The sequence below is a fragment of the Canis lupus genome, chromosome 18 (assembly GCF_003254725.2).
Source record: "Canis lupus dingo isolate Sandy chromosome 18, ASM325472v2, whole genome shotgun sequence".
NCBI classification, from domain to species: domain Eukaryota; kingdom Metazoa; phylum Chordata; class Mammalia; order Carnivora; family Canidae; genus Canis; species Canis lupus.
The window spans coordinates 54,696,299-54,716,545 of NC_064260.1; the positions used below are offsets into that span (position 1 = coordinate 54,696,299).

Sequence of the window (20,247 nt, forward strand, 5' to 3'; positions counted from 1 at the left end):
GGAAGGGGTGTGAACTGAGGAGACAGGCTCCATGGAGAGCTGCAGGAGGCTTCACGGAGGAGCAGATGTAGCCTGCACTGTCAGGGGATTGGGCAGGTGTTCTCCTCAGGCCACCCCAGCACAGGGAGAGGGGCCCCGGGCTGTTTTGACTAACCGAGTTCTTGAGGTCGAGATACTTGGTGTTTCTGGTCACTGGCATCCCAGACAGGAAGGTCAAAATGTCGTTGTTCGCCTGTAAAACCATGCGTGGAGGTGGCTGCTCCGGGTCCAGGTGCGTGGCTGGGAAAGGTGCTCCAGGCCCCCCAGGCTCTGCCTGCTTCCCAAGGGCCTGAACACCCAAAGGAGGGTGTGGTTTCTAGTTCTTCTCAAATCTGAGGTCTCCTCACATTTCCAGTTGCTCCCCTTCTACCATAAGCATCAATTCCCCCCCCGCCCTTCCCCTGCTTCTGGGGCATTTCTGACCAGGCTGAAGGTCACATGGTTTGTAGGGAATGCCAGGAGACCTCAGCTAGGATTGGGGTGTTGGGGTCGGGGTGGAGGCAGGTGCAGAAGGGTGAAGCACTGAGCATCATTCAGGAGGGCCCTGTGGTTAGAAGCTTCCTGTGACTGGCCCAGCAGAGGGAAGTCGCTCAAGCCAAGGCCAGGAGGGGTTGCTGAGGGGATGAGCCGGGGGGAGAGGAAGGGGAGCTGACATCAGGGGGCAACCTGAGGGACCCTGAGGAGCAGGAGCAGTGGCAGCAGGGCAGTGGGGAGAGGCCTGGAGGAGGGTGGGCGCTCACCTCGTCCAGCACGGCATTGCGCTTGGCCCGCTGCCGCTGCCGGAGCAGCACCAGGCCTGCGATGATGTCGGATGGCACGATGTCAAGATCTCGGAAAAACTCGGCAAAGAGGTAGGCGATTTCTGAGTAGGCGTCCTGTGAGGTCCGGGGCGGGGGGTGGGGGGATGGGGGGGTGGGAAGCAGGGACAGGGGAGCGGAAAGAGGGCGAGAGATGGGGCGTGAATCCCTCCATGCTGGGGGTCTGCCGTGGGCCCAGTGCCAGTTTGCCCCTGGCACCTGCACGGCACAAGCCAGGCCCAACCCCATGTGGCCTTCCACAGCCGTGACCCCGAGGGTCCTAGCCTGGGCTCCTGGCCTCCGCAGACCTGGCCAGAGCTGTCTGGGACAGCCACCAACCTTGTCCGTCCTCCACCTCCCGGCCCTCTTCTGTCCTCAGAGCTCCTACAGCACTCACCATCACCTCCTACCACGCACAGATGCCAACGTGAGCCATTTCCTGTTCTTTCCCAAGCCACTAGGAATCAAGGCCTGCTCGGCCTGGCTTGTTTCTCCTCCGCCTTTCTCTCTAGCAGAGAAGCCGAAACTGAGCTCCTGGCTGCTGCCTCCCCACGCTGAGTTTCTTCCCACCTCCCACTGGCTGTGACCTTGAAAGGCCTCCTGAGGGCTGAGCTTCCGGGTGTCAGGCCCTCTCCCCCAGCTCCCCATAGTTACAGACTCAGGGACCCTCGTGATGTGACTGGAGGAGGCTGTGAGGCTGGGTCAGTGGCCCCTCTGGCTTCCCCATAAGCCTGGTCCTCGGGCCAGCCTGAGCCCAGGGCAGGATGCAGGAGGCACATAGGCAGAGGCAGCCAGGCCCGTCCATGTGCTCAGCATCCTTCCCACCTGAGTCCAAGTGCAAGTCTGGAGCCTCTTCCCTAACCTGTCAGGGGAGGCTGTGATGGGAGTAAACTCATGGCAAGTGGTTCTCTTGCTGGGTTTCGCTCTTGAGTGCCTGGCACTTGTAAGAGAAGAAAAATCAGGGGTTGCAAACTCAAAGGCCTAATGAGGCCAAATGGAGCTAGCTACTACTCGCTCCGGCTGACTGCCCCGCAAGGGGCCCACACTGCCAGATCCAGAAAAATGAAACTGTATATGAATGCCCTGATTTTTCATGCTGGCACTCAATTCAAATTTTAAGCAACACAGCACAGAGTGATCAAAACATGCTCTGGGCTGGACCTGATCCCCAGGCCAGTGTTTGACAGGACTCAGATCCTGGGCCATCCCTCCCTGCAATGTCCTGCCTTTTCTCCAAGCTCTACTAACATCAGCCTTAACTCTGCCTTGTGCCCTGGAAGGGGGATGTATCCCCCTAGACCCCCCTCTCCACCCACCAGGGAGCCTTCAGGGAGAGGGGGGATTTCTTACACCTGATTACTCACTCTAGAGCTCACCAGAGGCTGCTGATGGGAAGGAGCCACTCAGGCTTCCGATGGCTTCATGGAGGGCACTTGCTGTCTTGGCTTAGAGGAGTTGTCTCTTGACCTCCCTGGCTCTGCCACTAACTAGCTGTGGGACTCTGAGCAAGTCAACCACCTCTCTGGGCTTAGCTGTCTGATCTGCAAAACGAGGGGCAGGTGAACGTAGGGACTAGGTGGTCTCTAAGGGCCCTGCCAGCACCAGTGGCTCTGCCTCAAGGACCCCAAGGGCCCTACCTCCCCTCCAGGAGCCACCCTTGGCTGAGCCTGCCTTCCTTTGGAGAACCTGGCACTGACAGACCGGGCCCCTCTGGCTCCTCCTCTGAGCACCAGGTATGAAGTGCCAGCTGTGTGTGTCTGGGGCTCAGCACCTGACAGCTGCGACAGATCTTCCAGAGGCATTTGCAGCTGGTGACACGCTGCTTTGCTTTGCATATGGGTCACCCTGATTTTTTAGTATCTGCTCTCCTAAACTAGGCTCTGGGTTCCCAGGGGGTGGATGAAAAGTCTTGGCACTTGTCCGTCCCCCTGCCAAAGCAAGGGATTGGCTGTTTCACATGCTGGAGGGAGTCGGTCAGTGGATAACAGGTTGTCACCTTGCTCCTGCTTAAAACCCAGTACCCTTCTAGTAGCCCTGCCCACCCCCACCCCCAGCTCTGCCAAGGAGTGAGGGCTCCTAAGTGGCTGACAGCAGGATGTGAGCCTGGGGATGCGACTTACTGACTGGGAATCCTTCGTCCGAGTACAGCAGAGGAACACTTTGAGCCGGCGTGACCAGCTGGTGGCCTGACCCTCCTCTAAGCGGTGCCTGCAAATGGAGAGAGAGTTGGTATGTGTGAGGTCAGAGGGCGGGACCAGAAGAGCCATGCCCTAGATGTGATGGGAACAGGGCAGCCTGTTCCCAGGATCACACCAATGGTGCCCCAGCAGAGGGTCTAGGAGAAAACAGGCCTGGGCCTGGCCAAAGCTGGGTGGCCAGTGAGCAGGTGACACGTCAGCCAGCATGGCACTCCCTGAGGGGACCCCTGTTGGCCTAGGCTGGCACACGGTCAGCCATGCTCCCAACCTTTGGTGGACTGAACACCTGCATTCCCTGGGGGCTTCAGAGGTGGTAGCCCAAATCGGGGGCTGCCCTGTGGTGCAGGTGTCCAACGGCTTAACCCAAGCCCTGGGATACCCCAGCAGGGTGCTGGGCCTCTCGGTCAGTTCGCTGGAGCAGAGCTGTTGGACAGGCATGCTCTCCTTGAAAGGATTTCAGATACCTAATCCTTTCTGTATTCGGGAAAAGTTTAAGAGGCACAGGGGGCTCTGCCATCTTCCAACTCCTTGGATCTGTGACATCAGAGGGGACAAGGCCGCCTCTGGGGGCCCCTTTCACCTGCATGGCTGGTGCCTGTCCATTCCTGCACTCCAGCCCCAATGTGTCTAGCTGCTCTGACACGGAGTCAGGTGTCCAAGAGTCTGCACCCAAAGGCAGAGCTGCTGGCCGATTCTCCACAGAAGCCCTTCCCATGCTGGGTGCCCAGAAGCCCATGTGTTTTGAGCAGAAGTTTAAGAAACCCAACATTAAATACTTAAGTTTCCAGATTGAACGAGAAGAGGCTGGTTTGCTTTTGTGGCATGTGCCCTCTCCTCCCTCCAGTCCCTTCAGATGCTGATGCTTGGTGGTCAGTAGGGGAAGGCACGGGTGGCCCAGAATGCCTGCAAGGCACTTAGTATCCGTCAGGAGTGAGAGGCCAGGCCCTCCTTCCCAAGCCTGCTGCCGTCTTTCTGCAGCTAAGGGCTGCTTCACACAGCCCTGGTTCCATAAGGCAGGGCCCCAAGGACAGGGAAGGCCACAGAGTTTCTAGGGCTAGAGGAGGGGTTAGGAAACGGTAGGAGGGTACAAGGGAATTTCTGCTTCTGCAATCTACCAGCTCTAAGGGATTCGGGCAGCCTTACATCATACACCAACATCCCACCTGCCAAGAGCTTGATGAAGGAAAAACATGCTGGCAAGCCGGCATCCCAGAACATCACACTCTTTAACCCTTCCTGATCGAATGGACTTTTAAACTTTTGGAGAGTATTTCCTGCTAGGCCTCTCTGGCTGATGGAAGTGCTGACTGTGCACTTTCCTGCACCACCTCTTCCTTACACCCACCAGGAGGCAGATGGAGCCAGGGACAGGTTTGGCCTGATGCATCAGTTAGGCTACAGAGAACACAGTCCGAGAGATACCGAAGCTGGACAGCAAGCTCGTGGACCCAGCACCCCTCTTCCCTGGGGCTCACTAAAGCAAAGGCATGGCAGACACCCCTGCAAAGATCATGGTCAAGGCTCCCAGGAAGTAAAGCTGGGAGGAACCCATCTCCCAAACCCTACCAGATTTCACTGGAAGGAGAGAGGGGCCAGGACTTAAGCAGCTTTCTGACTTCCAGATGATAAAATAACCTGTCGGTGTGGCACGATGAGGCTTGTGCATGTCCCCAAACCTGGAAGAGGATGAAGGGTGGGCAGGCAGGCTTAAAAATGTCCTTGTTAGAAAAACTATTGGATTCAGAGCCAAGGGAAGACCAGTTGAGATCAGCCTGAGAGGTGATCACCCTCACCAGGCCTCAGACTAGGCTGTCCTCCCAACCCCTGCGGGGAGCTGAAGAAAACACAACAGGTGGGAGCTGTGGGCTCTGAGGCCTCTTAGCCTCACAGGGCCTGAAACCACAGGAAAACTTTCTTATTAAAATGACAGCCCCCCAACTGCAAAGGCATTGGCTTCCCTGGGCCCCAAAGGCAATTACCCAGAGTCAGGGAGGGGAGATTTTTTGTCCCAGGGTCCCAGAAGCCCAGAAACCAGGTCAGGTGGGGGCATATGCTCAGAATGAGCAAAATGGGATGAATGCTGATGGCCTGCTCCACCGGGAGGGAAAATGAGCTCTGGGGCCTTGGCTCCAAGATCTGGTATTTTGGGCTGGGAGGTGGCCAGCCCAGGAGCGGGTATGGCTCTGGTTGCAATGCCAAGCTGACGTGGAGGCCCCGAGGGGAGCTGAAAGCAGAGCCGCAGGAGGGTGGGGTGAACAGAGTTCCCACTGGGCCCTGGCTGAGGGCCCTGGACTGCCCTGCCCTGGAGATGGGAGAGCCAGGTCTGCACCCAACATCTGTGGAGCTTGGACCCTTCATCAGTAGAAGAGTCTCTTGAGGGCGCCAGGGTCAGCGAAAAGATCCAATGGATTGATGGTGGGAAAGGGCTCATGACGGGACCTAAGTCATAGTAGAAACTCAATTAACAAGAGTCACCATGCCCCCTCGGAAGCACTCCCCCGCCCCAGTCTTTTTCTTTCACTAAACAAGAATTACTGTGACCCTGTAAGTCTCATTTTCTTCACCATGGCACAGTGTTCTCCTTCCTTCAAAACACCGTGCAAAACCTAGCCTGTCCAGGAAGCCTTCCTTGATTAATCTTCTCCAGCCCCCTTAATCCTAGAGGCAGCCTAGCCGAGTGGTTAGGAGCAAGCATCCTAAAGCCAGACAGCCCGGGCTTAAGCCTAGCCCTATTGTATACCAGCTGTGTCACTCAGGCAAGTCACATAATGTCTCCATGTCCCAGCTCTGTCTGTATCATGGGGATGATGCTGACAGCCTCATCCCAGAACTGCTGTCACTTAGTACACACGGTGCTTGGCTTGGTTCAGGCATGCTTCCTGCTACAATGACTGCTGTGGCTAAGAGCACTGAAGATGGTGCCAGGGGTCACAATGGCACCATTTAATGAACACGTACTTTATTTCAATCTCGTGGTAGCAGTGTGAGACAGGAGCTGCCACTATTCCCACTTTCCAGACTGGGAAACAGAGGCAGGGAGTGGCTAAGACCGTAACGGATGCCCATGGCCCACACAAGTCGCTAGGTGGTGTGGGAAGCCCGGGGCCAGCTCCACCCACCCGCCCGCACCTCTCTCACGGGGCACCCGCCTGCCAGCAGGCCAACTGACCGAAGGTTGTAGGTGCGGAGGTTGCGTTGTCGCCTCTTGGTGGCTCTCAGCTTGACAAAGGTGCGGCCCGTGGGGTCGAAGACGCAGAGGACAGTAATGCAGACACTGAGGATGACCACCCAGTTGCAGACAACCATCCCTGCGGGGGAAGCAGTGGGAGGCAAGAGGCAGGGGTGCTGGGGTGACCTCCCGGGCTCAAGATGGAAACCTCCCCATCATCATCAGCTCCTGGGGACCAACAGGGCTCCAAAGCCCCTGGCCCCAGCCTCTGGCCACCTGGTTGGCCCATGCTGAGCCATGACCCCCGAGGCCCAGCCTTGGTACACATAAGCAGGCAGCTCTGGGGGTTTCTGGTGAGGAGCTGAGGGGCCCTCCACTCTTGCCCTGGGCCGCTGTGTCTGCTCTTGCCCCCCCTCCCCCACATACTCCGTTCCCCTGTGGGAGGATGGCAGACCACAGGATGAAGCCCACAGCCTCAGCCACCATCCTGCCCAGCATCCTCACAGACGCTGCCCCCCTGTAGGTGCCTGAGCTTCCCCTTCTCTAAACTGACCTGTCCCTTCTACCCCTGGGCTGGCGGGACATACCGAGGGTGACATTCTTGGCAGTGAGGTCATTACAGGAGGTGTAGTACTGAGTGAGCCAGACGATGCCCACGATGGCATAGATGAACTCGATCACCAGGATGGCTGCGAGGAGAGCAGGGCCCTGGCTGAAGGACGGCCATGGTTGGCCTGCCAGGGAAGGGTCCTGGGACCTCCACCTGGCCCCTCCTGCCGCAGGGCCTCCAGCCAGCTCTGTGGCAGGGGCCTCAGACCCCGACCCCCCACCCCTACCCCCACCCCCGGCACAGGCCTCATGGTGGATGGGGCCCAGGGAGTGTGGCTGCCCCACCACCTTTCTGTCCTGCTAGCTTACGTGCCCTCAGGGCCCCCAACGCCTCCCTGAGAGGGTGACTGGAAAAGCAGATGACAAAGAGGCATTTCTCTGTTCTTTCAGGATTTTAGAATTATGTTCATGAACTCTGGTGGTATCAGACATATCTTAGGCAAGTTACCTAATCTCCCTGGGCCTCCGCTTCCTCATCTGTAAAATGGGGTGACAACGTCTGCGTTACAGGACTGCAGAGAATTGAGAGAGTGTTCATCTCATGGAGACTGCTATTTCCCAGAAGGAGGCTCCAGCCCTTGGGGCAGGAGGAGGGAGGAGCCCTGCTTAGGCCAGTGGGGTAGGGGCATGGGACAGCCTTAGGGACCCAGCTCCAGAGGCAGTGCCTGTGGTGGCTGAGAGTCCAGGCTTTGGAGACAGACATCTTGGGTTTGAATCTCAGCTCTGACACACACACACACTAGCCATGTAACCTTGAAGGAGCTAATTAACCTCCCTGAGCCCAGATTCCTCATCCATAAAGGCGAACCCATAATGCTCCTCCCTCAGTTAATAAGGGGGAAAGGCTTAGCACAGTTCCTAGAAGTGGACAGAAGTGTTGCTAGGAAAGACTGGGAGGGGCAGCTGGAACCCAAGCCCGGAAAGTAGACATGGGCTGGCCCTCCAGGGAGCTGATCTGGCCCCCTGATGGGCTTCCGGAGAAAGGGGGCTCTTTGGGGAAGAAGTTCAAAGTAGCAGAAGAGAAGCACAGAGGCCAACAAATTCTTCCTGTAAAGGCCGGAGTAAATATTTTAGACTTTGTGGGTCCTATGCTCTGGCACAACTACTCAGCTCTCTGCAGTCACGCGTGAGCAGCCAGAGACAAGTGAGTACATCAATGAATGAGTGTGGCTGGGTTCCAATAATACTTTATTTATAAAAATAGATGGAAAGCTTGATGTGGCCCTCAGGTCACAGTCTGCCCACCCCTGGTCTAGAACACAAGCCCAGTACGTCTGCTGGTTTGCTGCTGGACCCGGTGCCAGCCCAGGGCCTGGCCTATCGCATATACCCCACAAATGTTGGCTGAGTGAATGATGGAGCCCAAGAGGAGCAGGAGGTGGGGGTGGTCTGGAGCAGCCCCATTCATGGTGGGTGGCCCTTACCCAGGCGCACGTAGAGCACATACTGCATGGACTCGCGGGGCTCCGTGTAGAGGATGCCCCCGCGCATGCTCAGCCAGATGATAGCCATCTCGGCGATCATGCAGCTCAGCAGGATGCCTAGGTAGCCGCGGCCGTGGTCCACCAGGTTCAGGGAGCAGGCCTCATTTGGGTTGTAGACCAGGCCGAAGAGCACCACAGACAGGATCACAAACCTGGGGAGATGCACACATGAGGGGGGCCGGGCAGCCTGGGCACCTCCCACAGTCCCTGGCCAGCTGGGAGGACTCGGCAGGGGGAGGGCTTCAACTGCTTCAGGCTCAGGACCACCATCCACCTGGTATCTGGTGCCTCTGGGGACACTGGCAGCCAGGGACAGGGAAGTGAGAGTAGGGAGCTCAGCTGCCAGCTGTGGGGAGAGGGCAGTGGCAGCCCTGTCCAGTGATGGCGCCAGGTCCAGTGGTGGTCAGGCAGGGTCTCTGGGCTCCACGCAGGTATCTCCCTAATCGGTGTGTGTTCCAGACACCAACTCCTAGGAGCCAGGAGCATGGCAGGGTCAGGACAAATGGCCAGAAAGCCTTCTTCCAGGCCTGTGGGACAGCCCTAAGACTCACCAAGTGGTATGCAGGAGGAAGAGGAAGATGGCTGGCAGGACGAGGTCATCACTGCCCACAGACCAGCGCCGCCGGAACACCACAATCCCGGGCATGGCTGGCAGCTCTGCAGAGGCTCAGCGGGCCTGGTGCTCACCTCCTGAAAGATAGCAGAGGACCCTGTGGCTGCCTGGGCTGCTGTGGCATCCAGGGCCACCACGGTCCTAGCCAGGTGTGCCCAGTACACAAGCATCTCTCAGGCCCCACAGCCCAGGTGCTTCCAGGCTATTGGAAAGGCTGATCCATGCCTGGGCAAGACCCACCTCCGACCCCGTCTGCCCCCCAGAGCCAATATAAAGAACCTTAGCAGCCAGAGACGGGCTTCCCCTGAGGACTTAACCCTGAGGGACTCTTGCCCCCAAAGACTGGCACCAGCCCTTTGGGATCGGCTCTCCCTGGGGTTACTGCAACAGTAACTGCTCAGTTCCATTAAAGACCTGGGCTCACCTTCTGCCTCCTACATGGATCAGGGGAGCCCCCAGCTCCGCTGTTGCCTTTTCTTAAGGAGACCCAGCCGAGTGCATGTAGTCCTTGGGGGTAGGGTGGGGGCTTCCCACACCAAGCATGAGCCAGTCCCTCAGCACAAACCGATTAAGACCGGTAGAAGGCAGAAGACCTTGGGGGAGATGAGGGTAAGGGCATGCATGGATCTAGCAAGTATGGAGGCAGGAGAGTGCCCAGCACATAGCAAGTGCTCAGTAAAGATCTGTTGAATGAGGTCCAGTTTCTTGCTTGGCTGGACCCCAGGAAGTATGCTCTATGACTTGATTTCACACTCATCAGACAGATGCCCAACCACAGCTATGCCTCTTGGTAGGGAGGGACACAGCTGGGATCCACGGCAGGGGTGTGACTGGGGCCACCCAGCCCCTCTGCTGGAAGGGCAGTGAATGAGTCCTGCAGGATGTCCCGTCCTCCTGGCAACATACCTCCCATGCCCACCTCGAGCCACTCAGCCTTTGCTGCCCAGTTCAAAACTCTCTGAAGCTGCTGAATTCAAATTAGCCACAGGCCAGCTCAGAAGGAGCACTCAGGAGTCCAGGGCCCCCATGCCCCAGAGCCCTAGGAACAAGGGCAGCACTACAGACCAGAAGGCTCCCCCCGGGGAGGCTGGTCTAGGAGATATTGGTGGGGGGCTCCAGTTCACCTGGGCTGAACTGTGCAGAGGAACCCCTGCTGTGGGGGTGGGCACCCCACTGGTGGGCACCTGCCCCCAGGCCCAGAGGCTTACACGGCACCTGGTTCAGAGGCGGGCGGCAAGTCCTCCTCTCCCCGGTGGCAGCTCCGGGGAAAGCAAGTGTCCTCAGAGACCAGCATCACTCGGGAAGCAAGTGACCAAGTGTCCCCCTGCCAGTTGGCAGGGCCCTCAGGTTGGATGAGGGGCCGTGGGGCCGGGTGGCCCGCCGGCATGTCCAGGCTGGGCCGCCTCTGTCTCTGTCTCCCTGGTGCAGCCACTTTAGCCAGCGGCTGCCAGGCTGCTCCCTGCAAGCTGGCGGGCGGGCTAGCCTGGCGGGGTCGTGCCTACTCCTCCCCCCCTCAGGAAGTGACATCATCCCACTCTCTCCAAGGAGGAGTCAAAGCACGGATTCTGGGAAGTGGGGAAGAGGATCAAGAGCACGGGAGGGAGCTGCGTGGTGGGGTGGCTGGGCGGGGGTGGGGGTCTGGGGCTCCAACAGGGGATGTGAGTCCCTCACAAGGGGCTGACGGGCCTGGGACGGGAGGGGCAGGGACACTGTGGGTCCGTAGCCAGGCTGGGGTGGGACAACCAACAGCTGGGGTGGCAGCCGCCGCTTCTCTACAGCCCCTCCCTGTCTCCAGGTGGCTCCTCTTAAAAATACTGGGCCAGGGGGCCCCCTCACATGAACAAGATTACTGGGAGGTCAGCTGGTGGGGTCCCAGCAGGTGCCGCAGCTCCAATCCCCATCTAAGCACTAATCCAACCCCACCCCTGCGGTAGCAACTGAAGGGGAGTGCCCTCCCAGAGGGGGAAGGTCAGGCCTCTGCCAGCAGCCCAGAACATCCTGCTCTCAGGTGCCCCCCAAGGCCCTCCCCCACCGCCTGGAGGAGCACCCGCCTCTCGTCCCCACCCTTCACTTCTGGGAGTCTAGACAGGCGAACACTCAACTCACACCTGCAAACTCAGACACACAGCCTCGCATGTGCACACAGCACTGCCCTTCCTGCCCTCAGGGGGAAAGGTAGGGAGAGCCTGGCTCCCCACCCTGCAGAGGGAGCCGAAGATGTGTCAAGACTCCTGAGAAGTATGGCCAGTGACAGCCTCTGGCCAGGTTCAGGGGGTGACCAGCCTGAGGCCAGCAGCTGTGGTCAGTGCCAGTGACCACCTACATCACGTGGCAGGGCTCCTTCGGGCTGACCCCACTGGGTACCCTGGTACAGGCCTGGGCACCACACCCTCATCCTCCAGCTTGTACCTAGGGCCAGCGCAACACTGAAGAATCCAAGGGTGGGTGCCCAGGCTGCCTGGCTTCAAACCAGTGACCCTACCACCCACTCACTGTGACTTCCTAGCTGCGCCTCAGTTTCCTCATCTGTAAAATGTCGCTTGACGCCACCTGCTAAAGTTCTGGTGAGGACCACGGGAGAGGAAGTCTGCAGAGGCCCCAGGAGTGCTGGATAATGTCAGGGATGGGCCCAGTGAGTGGGTGAGGCAGAGGAAGGGCTTGAGAGCCCCGGTGGACCAGCCGTCCCTCCCCCGCCTGGGCTAGTGAATACTCCAGCTGGTCAACGACAGGTCACAACAGGTCACGGGTATGTGGGGTGGGGGTGACAGGGCCGGTGCTGCTGGGAGCAGACGGGCCACTCCATTCCATGAGGATTCATCAACATCAGGGCTGCTATTCTTAAGGGCCTGAAAGGCACCCTTTCTCTGAGACCCCAGCCCTTCACAATGGGGGCCTGTTCCCCTGCTGGGATGTGATTTCATTTGGAGGAAATGTCTCAGGAGGGGGGAGGGCAGAGGCTACTTCTTGGTCTGGGGTGGCCACAAAGCACCTCCTCTGGGTCTCCTCCCTTGGGGAACAGGGTCGATGCCCTCCAACAACTGCATTAGTGGGACATACAGCCTCTCCTCCTTCCTTACCCCAGATGAGTGGCACCTCCAGGGTGGGAATGGTGCCCCCTCCAGCAGCAGAGAACCGAGGCGCTACTGGGGGCTCCCTATATCCCCTGGCTAGGCCCCCAGCTCAGGCAGGTCTGAATGGGGTCCCAAGACCCTCTTCATGTAGATCGTCTGACTCGAGTGACCCTTGGGAGCCCCTTTCTTCCCCCATCCACAAAGCCCCATTTCCCTGCTGGTGATGCAGGACCCCCAAGTTAGGTATTAACCATTTTTGGGAGTTCCTCTTTCTAAAGATACAAAACTCTTTTTAAATAATGCACATGCTGGGATCCCTGGGTGGCGCAGTGGTTTGGCGCCTGCCTTTGGCCCAGGGCGCGATCCTGGAGACCTGGGATCGAATCCCACGTCGGGCTCCCGGTGCATGGAGCCTGCTTCTCCCTCTGCCTATGTCTCTGCCTCTCTCTCTCTCTCTCTGTGACTATCATAAATAAATAAAAATTTTTAAAAAATGCACATGCTATCCCCTACTTTAGAAACCCTCTACAGCTCCCCATGCCTGCAGGATAAAGTCCAAGCCCCTCAGGCAGTGGTTAAGGGCCTTAGTCTCTGGCTGGCAGGCTGTGCAATCTTGTGAGGGTGCCTTCCCCTCTCTGAATCCTGGACCAGAAAGATACTGTCCAACCCCTGGGGATCCGGGACATAGTCTGATATAAGCACAGAACCCGCCTTCAGCCAGCCAGTTCCTTCTGGCTGGGGAGGCACTCCATCCCCTTCTCACACTGCCCCACCTTCCTTTCCTAACTGCCCCCAAAACTTGCTGTCTCCCTAAAACACCTCATGGGAAGATTCCATGCTTTGCTTACTCTAGTTCCTCTGCCAGGCAAAATCCTACTCATCTTTCCAGAGGAGCCAAAAGTCATGGCCTCTTTGAAAACCATCCCTGACAGCACCCACCCCCTAACCCCACTCTTCCCAGGCAGAACAGGCTACTCTATGATGGGATCTCCAGACCTCTCACTCCAGCGTAGCCCTGGGCACAGTGTCGTATGGTAAACTGGCCAGTTCCTCAGGCCTGTCCCTGCTCTGGTTCAGCTGAGTCCCCTAAGGGCCTGGGTCTTACAGAGCCGCCCATCTTCCCACCCACTTTGTGCCCCTAGGGTGCAAACACATCTCACCTCAAACCCTCTCCTCCTGAGCAGCCTCAGTGGCCTGAACCACAGCTCCATCTCCCCAAAACAAGTTCCCCTTCAGCCAGGAGGGCCAGAGGGCCAGAGGTGGCTCCTTTCCCTTTTAGCTCTCACATCCTTGGCTTTTTGGTTAATGTCCCACCCCAGTGCCTCCCCTGACCACTGAAGGAGAACCATCTTCTGCCCCCCTCTGGCTCTCTTACAACCTAGGGCTTTAGTTTCTCTGGTTGCAAACCCAGAATAAGGCCACCCCTGAGGGCTATAGCAGGAAATGGTTGGGATGGTGTCATTGAGGGCTAGCACAGGCCCCGCAGATGGGGCCATCATAACCAAGCTCCTGCGGGGCTCACTGGGGCCTTTGTGGCAGGGTGATCTGTGACTGGGTGCTGGGGTCTGGGCCAGTGCAGCTGCCACCCATGGTTGGCTCCAGCTGGGCAGAAGGGGCTGGACTAAACAGGTATAAGCCTGGATAGGCTCACCTGCCCTTGCCGTGGGCCTTGGGGGATTGCTGGTTAAAGGTCTCCTTGGGCTTGGCCCTGGGAGCAGGTTTTAGGGAGAAGAGCCCCTCCACGGTGGGTGCTAACCAGCAAGGTGCCAAGAGCCCCCAGGTGAGGGAGGAGGAGGAGGGCGTGGCTGTTGTGTCTATTCTCTGGAAGACCCAGGGCTGCAGGGAGATGGGAGTGGGGCCAGGTCACTGGAGCCAGGCTGAGCCCAGCACCCTCAGGAGACAGGACGACATGCTGCGGGAGGGCTGTGGCGGGCCATCTCCAGCTTCCAGGTCAGCCCACGGGACCTCCCACTTGGCCTGAGGTGGCCCCAGGCATACAGGATGGGCTGGAGTTGAGCTGGAACAGAGGGATAACCGGCAGGTCCAGGCCACAGGTCCTGCCATCAGGTGAGCACCTCCTGTGCCCCCAAGTTCTAGACTAGTTACCTTCCACCCTCACAGGTGGGAGGGGATGCAGGGTGACAGCTGCACTTGGTGCACAGGTTATAAAAACAGACCGTGCCTAAGAGCTGGCTATGCACGTACTGGCCGTGTGCCCTTGGACAGGTTACTTACCTCTCCATGCCTCAGTTCCTCCTTTCTCAGATGGGCTGAGAACAGTACCTACCTCAGAACTGTCACGGGGTCAGATGAGCCCACACTGTGGTGGCCAGCCAGTGCCCCTCCAACAGCACTGCTCCCGAAGGAGGTACTGAGGCTCAGGCATCACCCGACTCCTTCCGAGGAACAGGAGCTCTGCAGCAGGAGACACAGGCCATACCTGCTGCCACCCAAGACTCACACCTACTGTGCAACGGTGGCGAGAAGGGGCTCAGAAACAGTACCATCACCCTCTTTCGTGGGCGAGGAAATGGGTCCAGAAAGGTGCCAGGAACTCCGGGCTTCCCCATGCATCCAGCTCTGCGGTGTCACCACCCTGGTGCTGGACACACTGTCCCAGAGTCCTGGGGCTGGCCCCTGCCCTGCTTCCTCATGTGCACCCCACTCGAACTCCTTACAAGAGATCTTTCACACTCCTGACGCATAGACGGGAAAGCTGGCCAGTCCACATGAGGTCCACCCACAAGAAGGTATCAACTACTTGTACAGTTTCCAACAGAGTCATCCATGGCTGGCTCTCCACCTCCCAGGGCAGGGTCCTCATTACTCTGCAGTTCGGCTGGCGAAAGACAGGAGACCTCAGACCTGAGCCCACCCTCCCTGCTAAGGCTGGAAATGGAGCCAGGTCTAGCCAGTCCTGGACCAAGAGCAGTGTCCCCAGGCCAGAGTGTCACTGCCCCTCCAGACCTTGGTTTCTTCTTCTGGAGAATGAGGAGCCTGGCCTACTGACAAGAGGTTCGTGTTTTTGTACTCAGATTAGTATTTACTCGATTTCACAACAAATGGCTCCATGTGCCTTACGGGAACCAGAAACAATAGAGGTGGAGAATAAATTTAAGAACAAAGTTCAGGGGATCCCTGGGTGGCGCAGCGGTTTGGCGCCTGCCTTTGGCCCAGGGCGTGATCCTGGAGACCTGGGATCGAATCCCACGTCGGGCTCCCAGTGCATGGAGCCTGCTTCTCCCTCTGCCTATGTCTCTGCCTCTCTCTCTCTCTCTCTCTGTGTGACTATCATAAATAAATAAATAAAAAAAATTAAAAAAAAAAAAAAAGAACAAAGTTCAGCAACAAAAACTAAGGAAATTAAAACAGAAAGTGAGGGGAATCTGTTGCACACATGTAAGGAGACATAAAGGCTCTCACAGGAACTATTATTAGACTCTGTGCTTCCTGGCGGCCAAAGAGAAAAAGGAAACTGGGTAGTCTGTAAGGTCTCTTTTAGCTCTGCAGGGTACTTTGATCATTAGTCCTCAGAGGGGAGGGCCGGGGACTCCCCCCTACCCACAATGAATGGGATTCCCCACTTGAAAGGGCTGTGCAGGGACACCTGGGTGGCTCAGTGGTTGAACATCTGCCTTCAGCTCAGGTCTGATTCTGGGGTCCTGGGATCGAGTCCTGCACTGGGCTCCCTGCAGGCAGCCTGCTTCTCTGTCTGCCTATGTCTCTCATGAATAAATAAATAAAACCTTTAAAAAAAATGTTAAGGAAAAAAAAAAAAAAAAGAAAGAAAGGGCTGTGCAATGGGAAGGTACTCCAAACAAGGTGAGAGGGACAGACCCCTGCTACCTGCTTGGCTCTCTTGGTCTGATTCTGATTGTGTCTGTGTTGGAGGCCTGAGCTGGTCTAGTCTGGGTGGGGAAAGGCTTCTGACCTGGGGGGGTGACTACAGGGTGGCTGGGCCCCAGGGAGGCCCGAAGGGTGAGTGGTGGCCAGAGGCTCCATCCTAGCTGGGATGGGCTCACCACTGGGACACCCTCTTGCCTAACCATGTGGGCAGATCACTCTGCCCTCTTTATCAGGGTCCCCACCCCTCCATGGGGTTCATGGCCTAGCTTCATGGCTAGTTAGGGAGCTAGTTAACCTCCTGCTCACTCGTGTGGCTTCCACGAGAGCACCTGTAGAGGGAGGGGATCAACACATAGTAACCTGGTTCTGATTTCCTGAAACTGCAGGGCGGTTCCAGGGTGTCAGGATGATGGGGAGGAGATAGCTCACCTGTAAGGAAGGGTCCCAGTCATTTCCCTTCCTCTGCCATTTGTCAGTTGCCTACCACATCGTGGGCCTGGTCTAAGCCCTTTGTAAACCTGAGTCCTCAGAACAGCTCTAGGAGGTCGGTACTGCTATTACCTGTATTTTACAGATGAGGAGATGTGACCTGCCCAGTGTCACATGGCCTAGTTCCGGAGCCAGTGTCTTTGCCACCACACGCTGCTTCTGAGGAGCAGGCCTCAACTAAATGCCCGCTTCTGAACCCAGAAGCTGGCTTCAAACCCCGTCAGAGAGTGAGTAGGTGGGGGCCCTGGAAGCCAGAAAGAAGGCTCTGGGACTCCACCTGGCTGCAGACTCCTGGTCACACCACCACGTGGGAGAGGGTGGCTACTGGCCTACTGTGCAAATGGGGAACGCTAAGCCCGGGCAAGTCCCTTGTCCTGTCTGGAGGTGGGCAGGCTGTGCAGCCAGGAGAGATCACAGAGTTAAGGCTGTAAGTGTGGTCTCAGTCCAGCCTCATCAGGCTGTTACGCCAGCCTTACAGATGAAGAAACCACGGCTCAGGGAGGTGCCATGTCTGCCCAAAGATCCCGCGACAAGGAGCTGGGATCAGGAGCAGTCTCCTTGAGTTACTTGAAAGGGAAAAGAAGGAAAAAGAAAAAAGTCTGTGCCTCCTTCCACCAGAGTCCTCATTCCTACACATAGACACGAAGACCCACCTGTTCCTGCCACCTCGAATGCCCCTTCATCCCTCTCAGGTCTGCGGCCCCACACAGAGGCTGGGCTCTGGAAGGCTCAGGGAGGAAAGAGTGAAAGCACATGGGGGCTGGGGGCTGCGTGTGCCACCAGCCTGTGCCCAGGTGTGTGCTACCCAAGTTAGGGCCCCAAACTGAGCTGTTGCTTTTCATGCCTCAGCTGTGCCCAAGCAGAAGGCAGAGCCGAGCCTGCCCAGGGCTGGGGCCAGATTCAGCACGAGACGGGCCCTTACATGCTCAGGCCTGGGGACTGACACCGCCAGCCTGGGGTGGCAGGGAGTGGGATGGACACCACTGCCACTTGTCCCTGTTGCACCCAGAGCCCTAGACTAACAAACCCATCTCCTCCCTCCCCCTCCCTCCAGGCTGGGACAGCAGTGAAGGGGAGGCACCTCCTCCACCCCTCCCTATGGCCCTGGGAGTGGGGATGACTGTTCTCAGTGGAGACTGAGGCTCCAGGAGGTTGAACCATCTTCCCACACCAGTGTGCTTGCTGGACAGGGCCCTTGGCCCAGAGTTCAGAGAATGAAAAGGAGGAGCCCAACTGCCAGAGGTCCCGACTGCTAGCCATTCATCACCCCAACAGTGATCTTAACACCCAGTTGGGTTTTTTTAAAAGATCTATTTATTTGAAAAAAAGATTGATTTATTTGAGAGAGAGAAAGTGTGCACGTACATGAGCAGAGGAAGGGGCAGAGAGAGAGACCGAGAGAGAGAATCTGAAGCTGACTCCCTGCTGAGCATGGAGCCTGACGTTGGGGCTTGATCTCACGATCCTGAGATCATGACCTGAGCTGAAACCGAGAGTCTGACACTTAACCGACTGAGTCACCCAGACGCTCCAACACCTGTTTACTTTCTTAAAAATTGTTAAATAGCACTTATTACATGCCAGGTACCTTAGCAAGGAGTTCACAAATATCCCCTCCTTTAATTTAACCTTAACCCGGTGAGTAAGCGCTAGTCTTACTCCATTATAAGGTTGAGGGAACTCAGGCCCAGAGAAGTTAAGTAAGTAGCCCAAGGTCACTTAGTAGGCAGCAGAGGCAGGCTGTGAAGCCCCAGGCTGCGCTCACAGGCCTCTTGAGAAGCCTTCATCAGGGCTCCATTTATCACAGAGGCTCCAGCTTCTCACGCTGATGCTAATTATTTTCCACTCTTCTACAACAAACAGGATTTGCCATCTGCCACCAGCCTGGCCTGTCACTGACACCAGCCAGCTCCCTGGGAATCAATTGGGGCCTTTGGTCTCCTGCTAGTTGCTCTGGGAGGGCAACTGCCTGCTGGGGAGTGAGGAGGGAGGGCTTGGGGCCTCCTCCCACTCCACAGCCCTCCCCTGCTCCTCCGTTGGAAGGTTCACACTAGGACCCACTCAGTCCTGGGCCCAAAGGCCCTGTTTCCAACAGTAGAAAGGGGTTCCCCAGGTTCTGTTTCTGAATTCCTTCTCAGGCTGTTTATTTTCCTGAAATTAGGAAAGGGCCCTTGCCCCACATCCATTCTTACACCTGGGGTAAAGGTACCCTGGGGTGGCTGCATCCAAGCCCCAGGCCAGGTCCTCCTGCCTGTCTGGTGGTGGTGGTGGTGGGGGAGTTGTTTCCATTCAGGGGAGTCCCTTCCCTACAGTGCCCATGGTCCTTCCACGTGCTCTAATGAGCCTTTCCCCAGCTCTCCTCTGGAACCTTTCCTCCCTCATACGCAAGGACCTGGAGGGAGTAGCCAACCAGTGAGCCCACCACCACTGCCTCCCCTCGAGCCCTGGAGTGAATCCCGATTCCATCCCTTCTAGTTGTCTGTGACCTTCACCTCTCTGAGCCTCAGAGTCCTCATCTGCAAAATGGGATAGTGAGGGTACCTGCTTCAAAGGGAGTCACCAGGAGTAAAAGAAGTAATACATACAATGCACTCAGCTCATAAAAAGTACTAGTTGCCACTGTTGTTCTTTATTAATCATGTCTTCTGAGTGCTCAGAAGACACTTTCCCTCACTGCACCAAGCCCCTGCCCTCAATGGGGTGTGGCAGGGGTGCTAACCTCTCTGTGACCTAAGACAACCCTCCTAAACAGGAAGGCCCAGCTCTCTATCCCTGGCCACCAGGCCAACCCACACCTACCCTCACCCTTGCCCACCTACATGATGCCCTGCCCACCTACGTGATGCCCTGCCTGACCTCTCCTGGGAGCCCCACCTACTTGTGCTGAGGCTTCACTGGCAGCCTCCTTTAATCCATAATGCGCCAATGAGGTGGAAATCACCATCCCATGGGTTAGCCTGTAGCACAGAGCTCCACCCAAGGCCACGCTTGTGCTCTTGCTAGAATTCCCTGCATCTGTGTCTGAGTTTCAGGATGTCCCACTGCTCAAACTCAGGATGTCCCAAGCCCATCCGTCCAGTCCAGCATCCTATTCACTGTACCTCCTGCTCCTCTTTGTCCAGCCTCCTGCAGGGGCCTGTGTGAAAGCCAAGACACCCACGTCCCCCACGGCCCCCTCTACCAGGCTGCAATGCCCTGGTCTAGCTTCTCAGAGCTTCCCAGAGAGGAGAATCCCTGTCCCAGGTGCATTGACAACACCTCTGAGAGGAATTAGCACTTTCCACTTCATTAGAGGTCCCTGGTGAGGCTGTTAACGAGAATGTTAAGGGGGCACACCCAGCCTGACACCTCGCCCCACGCCCAGCATACCCTACGCTGGCATGATCCTGTTGCACCTTCTCAGGCTGCAGACTGGGTCTCGGCGTCTGGCCTGCACTGGGGAAAATGCCTCCCAGAGTCTGCATGGGCCACGGATCCATGAAGGGGCCGCCTCCGTGGGTGGCATGGTCATCTAGGGCACAGGGCAGCTGCTTGGGCTATCAGCTTTCACTTCTACCATTCCCTGGGCATCAAGGAAGCAGGCAGGCATCGAGTGACAACGTAACACTAGCTCTTTCCCAGGGGAGATGTGCAGAGTTCCCATATGTAACAGCAAGAAGCCAACAACCTCTGCCCCCACCAAACGTGGATGGAGGTAGCATGTGGGGCTTTGAACTGTACCTAGGCCTAGGCCTGGGCCCAGGCCCTGCGCCTACGTGGCCCTCCTCTCCTGTGTCCAAGGACTCTCCCAAGTGGGGTTCTGGAAACCCTCGGGGACCCCCAGATCAGGGGAAGCAGCCATAGCAGACAGGGCTGGGGCTTCATGGGGCTTGCCTGCTACATCAGAATTGATGTTAGCTGTTTTACATATTGGGGTTCCTTGTAATATTTTA

At 57.3% G+C, this 20,247-nt stretch overlaps 1 protein-coding gene across 7 annotated transcripts in view; it reads right to left on the bottom strand.

Annotated features, from left to right (window-relative positions):
- The window catches only part of DAGLA (diacylglycerol lipase alpha), a 61,707-nt gene that overhangs the window by 15,669 nt on the left and 25,791 nt on the right, over positions 1-20,247 (bottom strand). The window contains exons 1-8 of one of the 7 annotated variants that reach the window (XM_025445764.3): positions 14,268-14,395; positions 8,848-8,986; positions 8,237-8,448; positions 6,791-6,892; positions 6,204-6,342; positions 2,957-3,044; positions 780-914; positions 155-232 (exon numbers count right to left, since the gene is read on the bottom strand). In XM_025445764.3, coding sequence (XP_025301549.1) covers positions 155-232; positions 780-914; positions 2,957-3,044; positions 6,204-6,342; positions 6,791-6,892; positions 8,237-8,448; positions 8,848-8,942 — 849 coding nt within the window. In that variant the 5' untranslated portion in view covers positions 8,943-8,986; positions 14,268-14,395. Of the gene's footprint in view, positions 1-154; positions 233-779; positions 915-2,956; positions 3,045-6,203; positions 6,343-6,790; positions 6,893-7,260; positions 7,301-8,236; positions 8,449-8,847; positions 8,987-9,333; positions 10,036-10,124; positions 10,419-14,267; positions 14,396-20,247 lie in introns of those variants that run through there. The other 6 variants (XM_049096525.1, XM_025445763.3, XM_035701536.2 and 3 more) reach the window with 6 other exon arrangements.